Here is a 19,453-nt window from a genome sequence, read left to right as displayed (position 1 = left end):
AATTATTCAAAATTTGTGTAAGATTTAGAAAGTTCGTTATTTAAGAATAAGTAGTCGAATAATGACTCTCTTCTTGTTTCATTTCAAATAAATTAGACACAACTGTCAATTATAAAACTGCCATTTTGTTTTTGAGTGCAAATCGCTAAATTTGTACGAATTAGGGTGCAATCCTTTTGCTTATTTAATTGTGTCGTAATTGCTTTGCAGTGTTTATACAAGTATCACGCTAAAACTGTTGCCATAGCTTTTATATAAAAGCCCAATTACATCTCCCTGTGTTCAGAAAACTGTCAATTACTCAAAATATGTGAAGATTTAACGACGAGTCGTTATTTTAATTACAGAATAAATTGTCGAATAATGACCAACTTCATGTTTAATTCGAAACTAGAAACTAAACTAGAAACAGCTGTCAAATAACAGCCTTTGTTATTTGACTTACATGGCAAACAAAAAATACAGTAAAACACGTTTTAATGCTGACTAGGGAGTATAAAATACTTTTAAAGGACGAAGGATACCGCCTAAAATGATTTAAAGTTTCATTCCAAAAGGAAAAAAAGAAGGTTGTCGTGTTGAGCGACTTGTGGAGTTTCCACTTTTCACTATGCATCTACGAGGGCTGTTCAAAAATAACGTAGACTTTTGTTGTCAAATGTTGCATATTATGTAAATAATAATGTGACATATATCGTTGTAAGTCACTCTTACTCGCCACCATGTCTCACAGTTACTTACAGTTTTGAAGTGGTGGCATTTGCAACTTGTTTTTGTTTACTACGTATATTGCCGTGTTTGTTATTTCTTACTTATACTCCCCTGTCATGTGTACGTGTATGTTTGCGTTGCTGTGGGCTGCGTGTTGGGGGACTACATTTTTGGCTTTCCCTGGCGAAACCGCGAAAACAAGATGTTTTGATATATATGCAAGAACTTTACAGGCATCCTAAAGGTATGGTATATGCAGAGTGATTGCCGATTTATCGTAGGTAGTAAGAATTAAGGCTCTATCGTTTTCAACCCATAACGTAAGTTTCATTGTATGCTTGAGCATGTTGAGTATGATAGGAGAATCACGTATTGATAAACTTAGTTAAAAGGTACATACTTGTACCTTCTTTTGATAAATATCTTTTGGCACATTGTGCCACTTAACCCTTGATATGCGAATAAATCGGGGTATAGGATCATGTGATTATGTAATGATATAGTTTGGATACAGATGCACTGATACCGAAATACACTAAGCTCAAAGCTCATGTTTTATAGATAACCTGAGTGTGTGCATCATTGTCTCCTTGACAATTACGAACGATATATAAATCATGGCCCAAAGGTCAAATAAGCCCCACCGCAGGAGTCATTAAGTGCTACATAGGCTTATATTAGAAAAGCTTGTCTTCTTATTGTTTAAGCTGCATTTACTCAGGTGAGCGCAGGACCAGTTGGTCCTCTTGTTTGTTTATTACATGACGTTTATTCTTTCAGATAAACGGAAGTCTGGATCTGTTTTATGCTGTTTCTTAAGGTATAATTATCGCCTTTTCAGCTTAAACGTTCTTCTTAGTCCAAACACACATGCGATGACTATAATAGTCATTTCATTGAAGTGTTTGAACGAAGTAGACAGTTTTAACCAAAAAGAGATACATCGTCAGAAATGCCTTAAACTAGCTCCAGACTGGGACATGTATGAAAGAAATATATATAAAAAAACAAGCAACAAAAATACGACTTCTATCTCTGTGTATTTCGGTATCTATATCTGTGCATTTTAATCACGTGGATTCCATATCCTGGAATTAAGTCCAGTCAAATACCGAAGAAGAATAGATGTTTGACTTTATTCAGGTGATATTCCTAGACAGAAGACAAACAGGATCCGGTTTCAGATTAAATGAACTTAAATTTCCTAATTTCCTAATTAAAATTTATCATTGCTCTGCTAAATCCATACATGTGCATCACTGTTTGAACGTATGCATATACTGTTTTATATGTTTCAAATACTTCATGATTTAGACGTCTTTACACATTATATAAACCGCGGAAGTAAAGCAAAAAATTTCAAGATCCCGCCTCGGTAGCCTAGTGGTAGAGCGTCCGCAGAATTCTATATCGGCCCGATATCAAACCGGCGTCGTTGTCTATAACGGCCCGATATCGGCTTCAATATCGGCTGCAAATAGGAATGATGTCAATCCGACGTCGGCAGACGATATCGGGCAAGTATCATAATGACATCGGTCCGACATTGGCAAACGATATTTGACCAACATCAAAATGATATCGGCCCGATATTGGCAGATCATATCGTTATCGCGAAATAGTGTGACACGCAGTGCTTCATCAAAGTTTTTTTCAAATATACACTTTATAAATTCTCAGAGTAATTTACTTCAGAACAGATGTGTCTCGCATCATGTGTATGATGGTTATTTGCTTTAATTGATATAATATTTTTCACAACTATGTACTACATGTTAATTTTGTCTTTTGACAGTTCCTGTGATACGCAGGCTCCATAACCTCAGACCCCCTTCCTAAATTCCAGTTTGTTCAGTTCTGCCCATTGTTTTCTCGTTTGGGGCAAACCCGTTACTTTATCTGGGGACCAAACGCCGCTCTTCATGGAATTACACGCCTCAACACGTGTATCATTGAATACATCTGCGGATGTCTCTAAATTGCTTTTTGTACTTTTAGCATGTGTAAATGTTGAGTTCTGCTCAACCCGGGGCTAGAGGGCGTGGACGGTAGCATGCATTTCCACTACCGTCCATGAACAGGCTCAATCAAACCAAGCCTGCAACATGTTCGTTTCTGTCGTGTTGAGCGACCTGTGAAGTTTCCACTTCTCTATTTTATTTTATACAGTTACGTAAGTTTTCCTTATATTCTTAACACTATTAAAATTGTTCAATTAGAATTTTAAACATATTTATATTTTCATTTTTTTTGTAAATATAAATATTTCTATGGCGGCATTCTACATAAAATAAAAATGCATCTTAATTATAACCTCCCTTTATTACATATAAAATTTTGATAAATACCGTCTACAAATTTTGTTTGGAACCTAGTTTGATTAATTCTGGCATACATCATATTGCTTAATGAATTAGCACACAAACAATTAGATTACTTTTACACGTTTATCAATAATATTTTGAAAAATATAGCTATATTAGAGAATCCAATATTGGCCCAATGTCAATCCGACTTACGAAATAGTTACACTGATTGATGTCGATCTACCGATTTCAGTATTTTGCGGCAGTTCAACGGTCCGATCTCGGCGATATATAATCATTTTGTGTCGATTCGTCGTAAAACCTAACTCACTCACAACGGCCCGACCTCGGCCCTACATCGGCACATTTTGCCGACATTCCGACATTATACCTATATCGGGCCGATATAGTCATGCTGACTGGGACAGCGCGAAACCACGATGGCTTTAGCGGAACAGGTGTATACTACAGTATATAACTACACAAGCGGTTACTGAGACATTAGCTGATATGTAAAATCAATTCCGGCCAGAAATAGGACTTGGACACGGATGCCAATGAACAGATGAACAACCACTTGACTAATTCTTCGCCAAGTTGAGCAAAACATAAGTTTCTGTGATCCAGCTCTTTTGGTCTAGATTCTTAGTCTTAAAAATAGCTAGACAAACGACATTGCTTAGCACAGTGATATTATTCTATGTAAAATTTCAAATAATTTAATTCTAACAGCATTTTATTGATATATTATGTAATATATAATCACATATACTATCTATCTAATTCCACAGAGTGAACACCAAATTTATATACAAGGGACAGTAAGAATGATACACATAGTAAAATAGGTATAATTGTTATACAAAATTCAGGAATAAAATCAAAACAAAGCATTCACTTACATATAATTCAGTGGAAATGATTTTTTTTTATTTAGAACGAAACAAAGATTTGTTAAAACGTGAAAACAATATGGAGAAAAAAAACTTAAAACAACTTACCCTCAAGTATTGCAGTTTTCAGTATGATATGACGACACCAGTTCAACGGTTTCCTTTGAATCGCTCTAAGGCTGTGCTGGAAACTGATTCATATAATAAACAGTATTTATAGTAGTGTATCTAACATGCGCACGCAAATAGTTTCCGTATAAGGATATCGTCTGCGTGGTGTCATATAGGCATGGTTATACAGACTGGTGCTATAAAATGATTCCGATTCGTTATTTACGTCGAAAATACGATAAACAGGATGTGCTACGGTACCGGTGGGCGTCGTAAAAGTGGAATATTTTATATGGTCTAGGTGTTTAAAACTTGATATTATAAAGAGAACGCGGGCGATTTCAATGAACGATTTTACAAGTTTCAGAGCAAACAATACAATTGACTTATTAATAAGTGTATTTTTGATTCTGTCGGGGATTATACTAGTCAGCAGCTAAGAACAAAATATTTATTTGCTCATAACCGGCTGAAAAATACTCCCTGATACGCGAATCTAATTCGTCTTCCATGTTTACGCATGTGCAAGCAGAGGCGAAAGTGCGATATATAAAATATCGTGTTTTCGCGTTTTCTCCCTCGATCTCCCATCGTGTATTCGTGTTTTCGCCTTCGCGGTCAGTAGGGCGAAAACACAATACAAGATCGCGAAAACACGATCCGAAATATATCGCGTTTTCTCGCTTTTAATATTGTGTTTTCGCGTTTTTACCCTATTCACCGCGAAGGCGAAAACATGAAAACATGATGTGAGATCCAGAGCGAAAACGCGAAAACACGATATCAATAACGCGATGACGCGATATTTTTGGCATCGTTTTTTCGCGTCAATGCTTCGTGTTTTCGCGATTTCGCACTTAGGACGACAGCATGAAACCACGATGGCCCTAACGGAACATCGTACTTGCACGTCATATTGTCACAATGAACAGGGGTGTACTACAGTATATAACTACACAAGCGCTTACTGAGACATTAGCTGATATGTAAAATCAAATCCAGCCAGAAATGGGACGTGGACGCGGATGCTAATGAACAGATGAACAGTTTTATTATGCAACTACTGATAACAGTTGCCTAATATGTTTTATTTTGTTATCAGGTCATTTACCTGGTATCAGATTTGGACTCCTCCCTTATTGACGAACTACTTTTCTGCTGAACAATTTAATAACATATTCTTAGTGAAAAAATAAATCAAGGAAAGGGTGATTTTTGTCATAGCTTTAATATCTTTAAGAAAAAAATACATGCTTGTAATTTATTCATCTGTCGTCACGGATATAAAATATTTCTTTAGGTGGCAGGGGAGCAGTTTCGAATTATGGCCTCGGTCGATTTTCTTTTTAAATATTTAGGGTAGCTTTGTCCAAAGTGTATTAATATAAATGTTTTAATTATTGAAAGTTTATTCTAAAAGAAATCAATGAGTACATGCATGTATAGCAATAAATAGCAGATGCAAATATTTGGCTACACATAGAGCCATAAATTTTGCGAGTCATTATTTCTGGAGGCAGATTTAAACGAATCAGGTGTTTTCTACAGCAAAACGGACAGTAAGTGTCTTTGACCTGCTTTTTCTTCTGGAATTTAGTGGTTGACAGACACTTTGCTCAACAGGGCTTTGTTACCTAAAGGTTGATTTATATGAAAACCTGGTGTAATTGTATGAAAGTACACAAACGGGAGTATGGCATGTGTTGGAAGTAAGGAAAAATGCTCAAATTTTCTTGACTTTAAGAGGGGTCAGGGGTAGGCTGTAATGTCTACTCCTTTTGAAGGTGACAACATGGGTCAAAATTAATGCTTTCATTTTGACACTTACCTTAGTGCCATATTACATTGTAAAGCAGAAGTACTATTTTTTTGTACTTATAACCTATAAAGAAAAACAGTTGCGAATCGTGGACTTGCTTAAAATCTAGCAAAAACTGTTCCCCTGCCACCTTAATCCACACGACTGGCGTGTAGATACTTAAACTTTCTATTTTTTGTCACGGCAGGTGCTCGCTAATGAAGGTTAGTGAGGACAGATAGTCAAGGGAGATAAATAAGGGATGTTGATTAACAGGGCACTTCCAGCATTCGAAGCTCGAAGGAAAAAATGGAGAAAGGAAGTGAAATTTAATCGTCTTTGTTATTTTAAGAAGCATTGGACACTTACTGTGATGAAAATAATGTTGGACAGTCAATAACAGATAGAAAAACTCTTAAGTCAATTGATTAAACAGTGTAAAAACCGTTTGATTAGAAATTTGTCGTTAAAATGGTCTAGAAAAAAGAAAAAACATGGTTTACGACCGAACAAAAGGTAAGAATTCAGCATCGATTCATCGTAAATAAAAGTACATATTTAATGTGAATAATGAAATGTAATATCATACAAACAGAACTATGTTATTTTTTTTATAAAAATCAAAGGTGAAAGGAATTATCCCATCCGCCGTTTTTTAACATCCTGGCATATACAGCTTGGACATAGTAGATAAATTCTCATTAGCCACAGACAGATAAACATTTTTCAACTAACATTTGAATATGTCCCATAACCCCTTCCATTTAAGTCATTAATAATATAAAGCGGGAACCAAAATTTAATATATCTAATTCTAACATGGCTCGATAAACATAGAAGAAGGTCAAACTCTATAATCTGCGAAGCTAAAATTCCCACACTAAAAAAATAATTATGACCTTTCTGGACGAGGACAAAAATCGATCACCAAGCTCCTGCCGTAAGTATCGGTTTATTAAAATTGATTAACACTGAGTACGTTTTGTTGGAGCGCTAGGAATCCCTTGCACAATAAACACTAACTTATTACCTATTTCTACACTCAGTGCGATACTTGACCACCTATCTATAGTGGTTTTCAATCAAACATACATATTTCTACACTCTATGCAATACTTGGCAACCTATCTACACTGGTTTTCCATCAAACATACCTAGTTCTACACTCTATGCAATACTTTGCCACCTACCAACACTGGATTCCCATCAAACATACCTATTTCTACACTCCATGCGATATTTGGCCGCCACCTACCTACACTGGTCATCCTTCAAACATACATATTTCTTCACTCCATGCGATACTTGGCCACTTACCTACACTGGTTATCCATCAAACATACATATTTCTTCATTCCATGCGATACTTGGCCAATTACCTACACCGGTTTTCCGTAAAACATACCTATTTCTTCACTCCACGCGAGACTTGGCCACCTACCTACATTGGTTATCCATCAAACATACCTATTTTTTCACTCCATGCAACAATTGGCTACCTACCTACTCTGGATATCCATAAAACATACCTATATCTTCACTCCATGCCATACTTTGCCACTTACCTACACTGGTTTTCCATAAAACATACTTATTTCTTCACTGCATGCGATACTAGGCCACCTACCTCTACTGGTTTTCCATCAAACATACCTATTTCTGCCTCACTAGGGGCTTTGAATTCTTTTTGTGAGGAAGCCATCCAGCTGGCTTACGGAAGGTCGGTGGTTCTACCTAGATACCCGCTCGTGGTGAAATAATGCACGAAGGGGCACCTGGAGTCTTCCTCTATCATCAAAGCTGGAAAGTTGCCATATGACCTATAATTGTCGATATGATGTTAAACCCAACAAATAAATAAATACCTATTTCTACACTCCATGCAATACTTGGCAAACTACTTACACTGGTTCTCCATCAAACATACCTATTTCTACATTATGCAATACTTAGTAACCTATCTACACTGGCTAACAATAAAACATACATATTTCTTCACTCCATGCGATACTTGGCAACCTACCTACATTGGTTTTCCATCAAAAAATACTTATTTCTACACTCTATGCAATACTTGGCAACCTACCTGAACTGCTTATCAATCAAACATACATATTTCCACACTCTATGCAATACTTAGTAACCTACCTACACTGATTTTCCATCAAACATACCTATTTCTTTACTCCATGCAATACTTGGCCACCTACATACACTGGTTATCTATCAAACATCCCTATTTTTTCACTCCATGCGACACTTTCTGACCTACCTACACTGATTTTCCATCAAACATACTTATTTCTGCACTCCATGCGATAATTGGCTACCTACCTACACTGGTTATCCATAAAACATACCTATATGTTCTTTACATTTCAATATTTGGCCACCTACCTACACTGGTTATCTATAAAACATACCCATTTCTTCACTCCGTGCAATATTTGGCAACCTACCTACACTGGTTATCCATAAAACATACCTATTTCATCACTCCATACAATACTTGGCAACCGTCCTACTCTGGTATTCCAGAAAACATACCTATTTATACACTCTATGCAATACTTGGCAACATACCTACACTGGTTTTCCATCAAACATACCTAGTTCTTCACTACGCAATACTTTGCCATCTACCTACACTGGTTTTCGCTCAAACATACTATGCAATACTTGGACACCTATCTACACTGGTTTTCCATTGAACATCCTATTTCTACACTCCATGCGATACTTGGCCACTTACCCACACTGGTTATCCATCAAACATACATATTTCTTCACTCCATGCGATACTTGGCCAATTACCTACAGTGTTTTTATCCATAAAACATACCTAGTTTTTCACTCCATGCGAACCGCCTCGGTAGCCTAGAGGTAGAGCGTCCGCTTCGAATGCGGGAGGTCGTGGGTTCGATCCCCGGCCGCGTCATACCAAAGACGTAAAAAATGGTACTAGCAGCTTCCTCACTTGGCGCTCAGCATTAAGGGGATAGGACTGGTCAGCCCGGTGTCAGTATAATGTGACTGGGTGGGGTATCATGCCACGTGTCTACGGCGTAATAATCCAGTGAGGCAGCACTATAAAGATGGACATTGGGCTCACTGCTACAAGTAGACACCGTCGTTTATATGACTGAAAAATTGTTGAAAAAGACGTTAAACCCGAACACATACATACATATCACTCCATGCGATACTTGGCCACCCACTGCCACCTACACTGGTTATCCATCAAACATACCTATTTATTCACTCCATACTATACTTGGCTAACTACCTACTCTGGATATCCATAAAACATACCTATATCTTCACTCCACGCAATACTTGGCCACCTACCTACACTGGTTTTCTATCAAACATACCTATTTCTGCCTCACTCGGGGCGTTGAATTCTTAATGTGAGGAAGCCATCCAGCTGGCTTACGGAAGGTCTGTGGTTCTACCCAGGTGACTGCTCGTGGTGAAATAATGCACGGAGGGGCACCTGGAGTCTTCCTCCATCATCAAAACTCTTGAAAGTCGCCATATGACTTATAATTGTGTCGGTGTGACGTAAACCCAACACATAAATAAATGCCTATTTCTACACTCCATGCAATACTTGGCAAACTACCTACACTCGTTCTCTATCAAACATACTTATTTCTTCACTCCATGCAATACTTGGCAACCTACCTACACTGCTTATCCATAAAACCTACCTATTTCTTCTTTACATGACAATATTTGGCCACGTACCTACAAAAACATACTTATTTCTTTACTCCATGCAATACTTGGCTACCTACCTACACTGGTTATCCGTTAAACATGCATATTTCTACAGCCTATGCTAACACTTGCTCAATTACCTACGCTGGTAATCCATTAAACAAACTTATTACTTCACTCATTTACATAATTTGCCCACCTACTTTCACTAGTTATCAATTAAACACACATATTTGTTCAACACGTGCTAAGAACTTGTCAACTACCTACGTTGGTTATCCATTTAACATACCTACTTTCATATCCCACGCTAATACTTAGTCACATAACTACACTAGTTAAGCATTGAACATATTTATTTCGTCATTCCTTCTCACCAGCTGAACACCTACCTACACTAGTTACTACAGATACTCGGTCATCTACCTACACTGGTTATCTATTAAACATAACCATTTCTTCAATCCATTCCAAATTGTTTGCATCTATCTACACTGGTTCTACATTAAACATGCATATGTTTTCAACCAATGCTAATTATTGGCTAGTCTGTGTTCATACCGTATGTTTTGTTCATAGTAGCTAACTCATGAGGCTATTCAAATTTTGCACTATTATGTAGGTATTTCTTCTCAAAACATACGGAGCCAAGACTGACTGATGAAGTCAGAAAAAATAAAAGAATTATTTTTGCTTAAAAAAAGATTATCTAGTTGGCAGCCAAACTAATAATTGGCCTCCTACTTACACTAGTTATCCGTTATTTAATTTAAAGAAACTTATTTCATCTCTCCGTTCTAATACTTGGCCAGCTTTCTACACTTGTTATCCTTTAAGCATGATAATTTTTTACTCCATACCGAATCTTGGATACCTTACTAAAAACTATCTATTAATCATAGCTATTTTTTCATTCCTTCTCAAGACATCTCGTGTTCAAAGTCATTAATGATGCAATACATGGTAGGTGAAAAAGATGTTAGATAAGACAATATACTCAAGATTACTGCATCAGTACACGAATTAAATTCGTCTATAATTTGCTAGCTCGCTAAATAATTATCACCGTATACAGTGATGTCAAACTGCCTTTGGTCTCAACCGAAGGGAGAGAACGAGTTAATGTAGACTTCTTGAAAATAAGACAGACAACATCAGCAATCGTTTCACTCAGTGGTAGAAGGATAAAGGGTTTGATGGGTTCATGACTAGCAGTTTTATGATTTATCTTTTTAAAATATGCTTCTGGGAAATCTATCATTATGTTTACATTTTTTTTTTGCATACTTTTATGACTAGAAGGAAAATCCAGTTGCTAACTGTAATAAATACTAGGCCTAAAAATTCTTTAACAGGCTAAAAATTAGGGTATGCAGGTTAGATATTTTTCTTAAGTTTTTTATGTTTTTTATTAATGTAGACTTTCATGAAATTATTTTTCTACCAAAAATGAATACAAATAAAGGGGTTATTTCAAATAGAGCATCAATATGTTGATTTCTACTATCACTGACTATGTTTAACGCATAAAAATGCTGCAACCTTTTGTCAAAACGTTGCGAAACAATATTTCCCAAGGCCATAGAAACATTTTGGGTCGGGCCAAAAATTTAGGGCAGGTCAGGATAAAAAAAAATACGCCATAGAGACATAGAGACAAAACATCTGAGATTTGAGATAACATCATTTTCATTTAGGTATTGGGCCCGTAATAGAGTACCTGCTTTTTCAAATTGTTGTTCAACGTGAATTTACCTCAGAAAAAGAAGGGGGGGGGGGGGAGTTAGATAGCTTAAAAATACTGAGTAACATGCAGTAGAAGTTCTCCATTTCGCCTACACCCGATAAATTACATATTTTGGAAGAAATATAGGTAGGTTTTACTTCTGTCCCAAGATTATTTTTAATAAAGTGAACACAAATTCAAAACTTTCGCGCAGGAATCAACACTAATATTTCAATGTTGGAGTTAGAATTTTGTCACAATAAATCCGTTTACTTGAGGCACCCTAGAAAAAATGATATTGACAGTTTTATATTGTGTTTTGTAATTGTTTAAGTACCAATAATTTAATGTTTCTTTTAACAAAATTAATGTTAAAATGAATTATCTGCAAAAGTTTTGGATAGTAGCCATCACTTTGAATTTTTTTCTACTTCAGCTTGAGGAAATACCATAAATAATACAAAATTTACAAAAAGAATTTGTTTAAAAATTGCAACACAGTGCGAAACACGGCCAACTTAAAAAAAAAACCCAAGAAAAAGCCATGTTTTAAACATAAAGTACTATTACGGGGTCCAATGCCTTCAGAACATTTTTTACCTTTCAAATCTGAATATTCTAAAAGTAATTATCGTCACTATTTCAAGAGTTACAACAGTTTCAAGTAAGTCATTGAATGCAATTTGAGACAAGTCGTTAAAGGAACAGTATGGCGTCGCAATGCATGGCGTGTGTTTTTCAAGTCATTTATGAAACAAACTTTGTTTGTTTTACTTAGTAAATATCATGCGTTTGAATATTTGGAAACTGTTAAAAATGATTCTAATGAAAAATAATTTATTAATAATTTATCACGGGCCATTTAATTATATACCTCTAATTTTTATGATGCACGGGTGCTTTGGAATTTCAATGGCAATAACAACACAAATGAATTTATGTTTAAATTGTGGTAAACACCGTATTCGATCGAGGTCGCGAGGGGATGAACAAAATACTCTTGTTATCCATGGTTTCGAGCGACCCAAATATTGACTAACATAAGAAGGAAATTGAAGTTTGTTTTACCTACAACCAAAGAAGTATAAAATTATTTTTATAGCTCTTTGCTACAACACATAAATTGTAGACCAATGTGTTGATATTCGGTCAACTTTAAAGGAATACATATATGCATACAGTATATGCTGTGAAGTCAGTAAGTCATATCCAGTATGTATAGTACTTAACATTCGAAAACGTTCTATCTAAATACTTCTTATGATGATTATTTTTATAGTCTCTATGTTCCACAAAGACAATGGCGTACAATGTGTGATAGTTACATGTACAGCTCTTTGAAACTGCTCGTTAATATCTTAGAAATATAAGAGCGTGATGTTCAAAGTGATATGTATTAATCACATAGGTGTATTTAATGTGTAAAGTTATTGCAACTAACTGCACCTACATTTGATAATTATGTACCTGTTACCCTTCTTTCTCTTTACTTCACAATTGTCTACATGTTTGTCTTCTTATTATACCACGAATCTATATCATAATTGAGATAAACAAAAGTGTAAACTACGGTATAATACCGAGTATTTGTATTTAGACATGGTAAACCGCCAACAACAACATGGCCGAACAGGGTGAAGCTATTGAGCAATGCTGGAATAAACTTTCTTTAAAAGATCATGAAGATGAGGAATCTATTTATAAATCATTTCTTCAGAAAAATAAGGTTGCCATTGCTATGTTGCGCCAGTCTCTAGAAGGAAGTTATAATTGTAGAATAAGATGGGTCAAAATAGATGCAGCTGATATCAACTTTCCTCAGCCTTTTTCCAGTTCAACAATTTTGTTTGGAAAAGATAAAAGTGGTCTTAATTATAGGTTAAGGACTGTTTTTAAGAAAGCATATAACGTCCTTGATGCCTACTTCAGCTCAGACCCAGACGACCCTATTCTACCTGAAGATCCAAACGTTAAACGAGCATTGGAGTTGCTGCTGAGATTTGTAATGAACTCTGAAAAAGGTATACCCTTTTCTTGTATCTTCGTGCCTCCTACACATTTCGCTATTCAGATTTCAAAATTAGGCAAAATACATTCAAGACTGCAGAGCTCCAGTTAAGCTTTGGTGGAATTGGGTATTTAGCCATCACTTTTTGTCTGAAAATTTGGGTTTTTGAAATCTGAATTGGTTAAAACAAAGAAGTATAAAATACACAGAATGGCAGCTGGAGATAATAGCGCGTTGTCTCGTGTCAGAGCGTGAACCGGCCTTATTTTACTGTAGTCCAACTAATTTGACGCGTTCTTGGAAAATACTGAGAGAATTTTTTCTTATGGGCAATATCCCCACTCGCGTCAGACACTCGAAAAACCAAAATAGTTGAAGCAATTTCCGATGAAATTTTCATCGTTGCCGACGCTTTACATGCTATAGGTTTAAATGCCGATTATTTCACGAATTTGCCATAAATTCAAATAAAACTTATATGTATCAAAAGGTGTTTCAGTTCCTCATTGATTTATGTAAAAATTATCAAATAATATCCAAAATTACGAATTTTCTGGTGATTTAAACCGTGTATATGCGCAAATATGCGCAAGCGATAAAACCAATGACTTTACATGACTGTGTACTGTGATCATGGTGATTCATCCTCGGCTCCATTATTTTGTTCCTTCAAAATTTTGATGTTAAGATTGCCAGTCACAAATATAAAACAATCTGAACGTCGAATTATTTTGACTACCGTATTTTGGTGCGTATAGGTCGCACTTTTTCTACCCATTTTGCTGCCTGAAAAAGTTCCTGCGACCTATAATTTTAAGACTGGTTTGCAAATTGTTTTGTACATTACAGATCAGTGACTATGATCACGTTATTGGATCAGTCTAAAATCTCGCATGCACATGTTTACAATGCCTCCGGGTATGATTAAACGGTTAATGGCAGATTGTGACAGTAGGTGGTATTTAGATAAGTAATGCCTCTGGCGTGAATTTCTCGATAAACAAGAGGATTATAGACAGCTATCAAAATTATGTTTGAAGACTAGATAATCGATTTCCGGGATACCTGATATGGAGTTTCAAGTATTTTAATGCAAAATGTGTGAAAACACGCCGGTGTTTTACACAGGTTTTGTTAAAAACTTAATGATCAGTTACAGAAATGCGTTGTAAAATATATTTGAATGAAAAACAACATTTATTTATCTTAAGATTTTACGTGAGCTCTAAATTTTACATTTTATAAAAAGTAATTTCAGACGCTGGGTGCCGATACTGGCTATTAGCTATGCCCCTAGTCATTTGTATTTACTCCTCTTGAATTCTCTTCAATATAAAGGTATGCGGTGTAAACAAAGATTGATTTTCTTAATTTTTGAGTCGGGGGGAAATGTTTGGTCTTTTTCTGTCCCCAAATATAGGACGCACCGGTCCTTTGAGACCAGAATCTCGGTAAAAAATGTGTGTCATATATTCGTAGGATGACGGTAATTGCAATTTTTTTCCCCTTAATTGTGAGTTGTTTTAATACTTTGTGAATCAAAATGTTTCATGATGGAATATAAATATATTATGGGTGTAAAAAGATAGGTATCTAAAACTTACATTTTTTTTTCAAAACAGAAGAGAACACCATTTAAAGGATTCGTACCAGATTCGTACCTAAACGCACTATGAATTAAAGTTTCGTACCCAAATGCACTTTGAATTGACGTTCAAGGGTTGATAATATAGGGTGATGAACATAGCAAATCTTGATTTCCTAGCAAAAGTTGATAACAAACTACTTCAACTCTTACCATGCTATAGACGGATCGATCCACCTTCCAGATTTTAGCCCTATGTCGCGAGCGGCTGAAAATTTCACCCTCATGGGTACCCCATTACCTCATACTCTAATCTTAGTAACAGTGTTTCCCAATGCATATGCCCGGTACGATTACCAGTAGGCATTGCAAACATGGCAGCCCCCATGAAAATATACTTTTTTTACGTTTTCTACTATTTTGTGAGGTTTTTGCACCAACTGCATGGGTGAAAGTTTTCCAGCATACAGTTTTATGGAGTACCCGGGGGTTGTTTTTCCAGATCGTGTAAATCCGTTGAGATTTTCGAAGGGGGGAGGGGTTGACAGACTGAATCTCTGCCCTTTTTCCCTTCTTCAGCGCCCTTTTGCCCTTTCAGCACTGCCCCTTTGAACTACCCGCCAATCATTTGTCGAAATAGCAGACGTCCCAAAAAACTATCAGTCGATATGCAGATATAACACTTGCCAACTACACACAGGTGCCGAGTATTTGCCCGAGGTGGATGGTAATTAAAACTATGACTGACTGAAGCGTAACAAACAACAATTAGAGAGGTCTTCAATGAAAGCAAACTGGAAAACAGAATAAAAAGGGAGAAAAAACATAACTTAGAACAAAGTCTGCTGTTTATTAAATGGCCAGTAAATGGCATTTTACATGAGTATCAACGGTATGTTCAGTAATATGATAAATGTATAATGACAAGAAAATGCATTCAGATTTGCTCTAGAAGAAACGTGCAATGAATTTGAATAAAAAAAAAAACAACAGTCCTGTTTGTTTATATAACATGCTTATCATTAATAGGTACATACTGTTTGTTAGCTCACCTGAGCAATGTGAGTTATTGTGATCGCTCAATGTCCGGTGTCTGTCTGTCGTCTGTCAACATTTAGCTTGTGTATGTGATAGAGGCTGTATTTTTCAACTGATCTTCATGAAATTTTGTCAGAATGATAACCTTGATGAAACCTAAGCCAAGTTCGAAAATGGGTCATCTTTGGTGGAAAAGTAGGTCACTAGGTCAAATTAAAGAAAAACCTTGTGTATGCGATAGAGGCTGTATTTTTCAACTGATCTTCATGAAATTTGGTCAGAATGATTACCTTGATGAAATCTAGGCCAAGTTTGAAAATGGGTCATCTGGGGTCAAAAACTAGGTCACCAGGTCAAATCAAAGAAAAAGCCTTGTGTATGCGATAGAGGTTGTATTTTTCAATTGATCTTCATGAAATTTGGTCGTAATGATTGCCTTGGTGAAATCTAGGTCATGTTTGAACATGGGTCATCTTAGTTCAAAAACTAGGTCATAGGTCAAATTATAGAAAATTCATGTGCAGGGATCACTTTTGGCAGATACTGTTATGAGATTAATTCCCATTTGCCTTGAATCAATGAGATTTTTGACAAAATGAATGGGATTTTTTCTTTTTATAATGGGATTTTACATCGGCGGACAGCTTTTATTACACTGAAAAGCAAACATCTGTTTATTTGTAAGAACAATTATCTTGTAAATAAACTAGCAGTTCCTTTCAGAGACACCTTTTACAACTCTAAAATTCAGTGCCAGGAATTGCTGAATAGGTTGATGAAAGTTGTAACCAAGTCTTGGGTCCACATGCATTTTTCCCCTAATAATTTTACTTCAAAGCTGCTTTGTCAAAGTTGAAGTTCAGTTATGTTTTAATCTTTCTGGACTTGATACACTTCAATTAGGTCAAAACAATTTTAAAGTCAAACTTATTTATAACCCTACCCTCAACCATTTTGTTTGGAAATTCGGGCGTTCAGCGTTTTTTATGAAGGGACTGGAGGCAGAAAGTGCTTAAATTTCTGTTTCAGTGGTATTTTGAAACATCGCAAAAACAGATTATTTTTGTCTGGTAGTCATAATCATCAGAAGCTCTATGGAGATAAAAGCGAAATTCAAGCGCCTAAATGAACATCATACGAAAATTAAGTAACGGCAAGACCGCATTGCAGCGAAAAGTTGCAATTTCGGCAAAAGATCTACGCCCACGCGGATGCGATTTTTAAGCACATTCGAGCAAAATTTATGCGTTTTTCACCAAAATAATGCGAGAATATCGCGAAATCGCGGCCAAAAGTGATCCCTGCATGTGTATGCGATAGAAACTGTATTTTCCAATTGATTTTCATGAAATTTGGACACAGTGATTGCTTTGATGAAATGTAGGTTGAGTTTGAATATGGGTCATCTGGGGTCAGAAAGTAGGTAACAAGGTCAAATTAAAGAAAAACCTTGTGTAAGTGATAGAGGCTGTATTTTTCAATTGATCTTCATGAAATTTATTCAGATTGAGTGTCTTGATTAAACCTAGGCCGAGTTTGAATATGGGTCATTTGAGGTCAAAAACTAGGTCAATAGGTCAAATCAAAGAAAAACCTTGTGTATGCGATAGAGACTGTATTTTTCAGTTGGTCTTCATGAAATTTGGTCAGAATGATTGCCCTGATGAAATCTAGGTCGAGTTTGAATATGGGTCATCTGGGGTCAAAAAGTAGGTCACTAGGTTAAATCAAACATATATGCGATAGAGGCTGTATTTTTCAATTAATCTTCATGAATTTTGGTCAGAATAATTACCTTGATGAAATCTAGGCGGAGTTTGAAAATGGGTAATCTGGGGTCAAAAACTAGGTCACTAGGTCTTATCTAAGAAAATGCTTGTTTAAACTCAAAAGATCACATTATTGGTCCAATCGTAATGAAAATTGGTCAGAATATTTTTTTCCATGAAATCACTAGGTCAAACATGTTTACACTGTGATGGTGTGTTTCTCAGGTGAGCGACCTAGGGCCATCTTGGCCCGCTTGTTTGTAGACAAAGATGCGCAAAATGCATCCTGCCCCTTTTTAGCAGCACCCTGCCCTTTTTAGAGCTCTAGAAAAATGCCAAGTTATGGACCAGAACAGATGGATATTTCTGTTATCTTAAAATGAAGTAACTGTTTAGTCTGGAAAAAGCATTTTTCAGGCCTGTTAATTTGCTTATTCCTGGGAGCTTCCGGAGGCCAGAGACTGGACCCCTAGCCAGGGCAAACCCCTTACGGCCCCCTGGCCCCTGACAGAAATTTTCAGGTTTTTCTGAATTTTTAACTTTCACCCATGCAACTGTGAATGGGTCCGGTGAACCCAATTTGAAAATTGTGAAAAAACATTTTCAGTTGTGAACTGGTCCGATATTCGGTACCACTTAGGCCAAAATTAAAACATTCTTTGTTTGCCCTTTACCGACCCTAGATTTTAGAGGTGGGTAGGTAGGTAGGAAAAATATTTTATTTTATTCAGGAAATTTTAACTGAACGTATAGTGGTTTGAAAGAAATGAAGAAGTGTTTTGACCTCTTTAAATGATTAATTGTATGTTGTGCTAGTATTATATGAATAAATTTATAGTAGCTTCTGCTTTTGTACTTTAAAACTTTTTCCTGTGCCATTTACATTTCACATATGAAGAATCCTGCCAGATACAGAACCTACTGAACCACACCATAGTATTTGCCTTTTAATTGGGCACATATACTATCTAAGTACTTGATAATGTATGTCACAGGTCTTTGTAAAGGGGGAAGGGGGTTTGGAATTCCCACTGTATTCAATAAACTGAATTTTCATAGTATTGAAATTCAAAATAGCCATTTTTGATCAGACTTATTTTGAAATTTTGTACTTTTTCATTTCAGTTTTACAAAGAATAATATTTGGTCAGCTATAAAAACAAAATCGACTAGAAACAAACTAATCTGTCAGGTTAGGCAACAACTATTTAACATATATATACACTGATTTGAAACAAACTTAAATGACTAAAAGAAACAAACTATATATTATCTCTGTCTGAATGAGCAAAACAACTGACTGAAAACACACCTGTAGTGGTATTAATTGTGAAAATGTCAACTCATAGTCAATTTGAACATCATGTTTTTATATCTGGATACTGACTGTTTCTATATTAATAGGTTGTTATATATATTTTCTAAAATATCAAATTTTAAGTATACATTGAATCTCTTAACACTCGCTACTAAAAGACCCCATGTAGCCTGGGCAACCACATTGATTTTGGCTACTTTAGATAAATTGTAAATTTCTTTGTTGATTTTAAAAAGAGACTGTACCATAAACAGCTAAAACAAGTATATTAGTCATTAAATTTTTCAAGCAATTTATATTTTTGTTGTCTTATTTTGCAAACTGCCTAAAAGTGGGTGGGGTTTGGTGCCTTTGCATGTTTTTATTCTCGAAAAATGCTTCAAAATAGGAGCTGCTTTTGTAAGAGTTATCATATTTTTCTTATAATATGCAGACTTTTTATTGGCTTTTAATTTAGATTGTACTAG

General features: G+C 35.8%; 1 protein-coding gene across 2 annotated transcripts in view; it reads left to right on the top strand.

Moving 5' to 3' along the window:
- The first annotated feature begins 12,881 nt into the window (after positions 1-12,881).
- The window catches only part of LOC123531706 (uncharacterized), a 39,831-nt gene continuing 33,259 nt past the window's right edge, over positions 12,882-19,453 (top strand). For both annotated transcript variants that reach the window (XM_053553072.1, XM_045312903.2), the window contains exon 1: positions 12,882-13,289. In XM_053553072.1, coding sequence (XP_053409047.1) covers positions 12,890-13,289 — 400 coding nt within the window. In that variant the 5' untranslated portion in view covers positions 12,882-12,889. The remainder of the gene's footprint in view (positions 13,290-19,453) is intronic.

Source organism: Mercenaria mercenaria, chromosome 1 (genome assembly GCF_021730395.1).
Source record: "Mercenaria mercenaria strain notata chromosome 1, MADL_Memer_1, whole genome shotgun sequence".
NCBI classification, from domain to species: Eukaryota; Metazoa; Mollusca; class Bivalvia; order Venerida; family Veneridae; genus Mercenaria; species Mercenaria mercenaria.
This window is presented reverse-complemented; position numbering and strand designations above follow the sequence as displayed.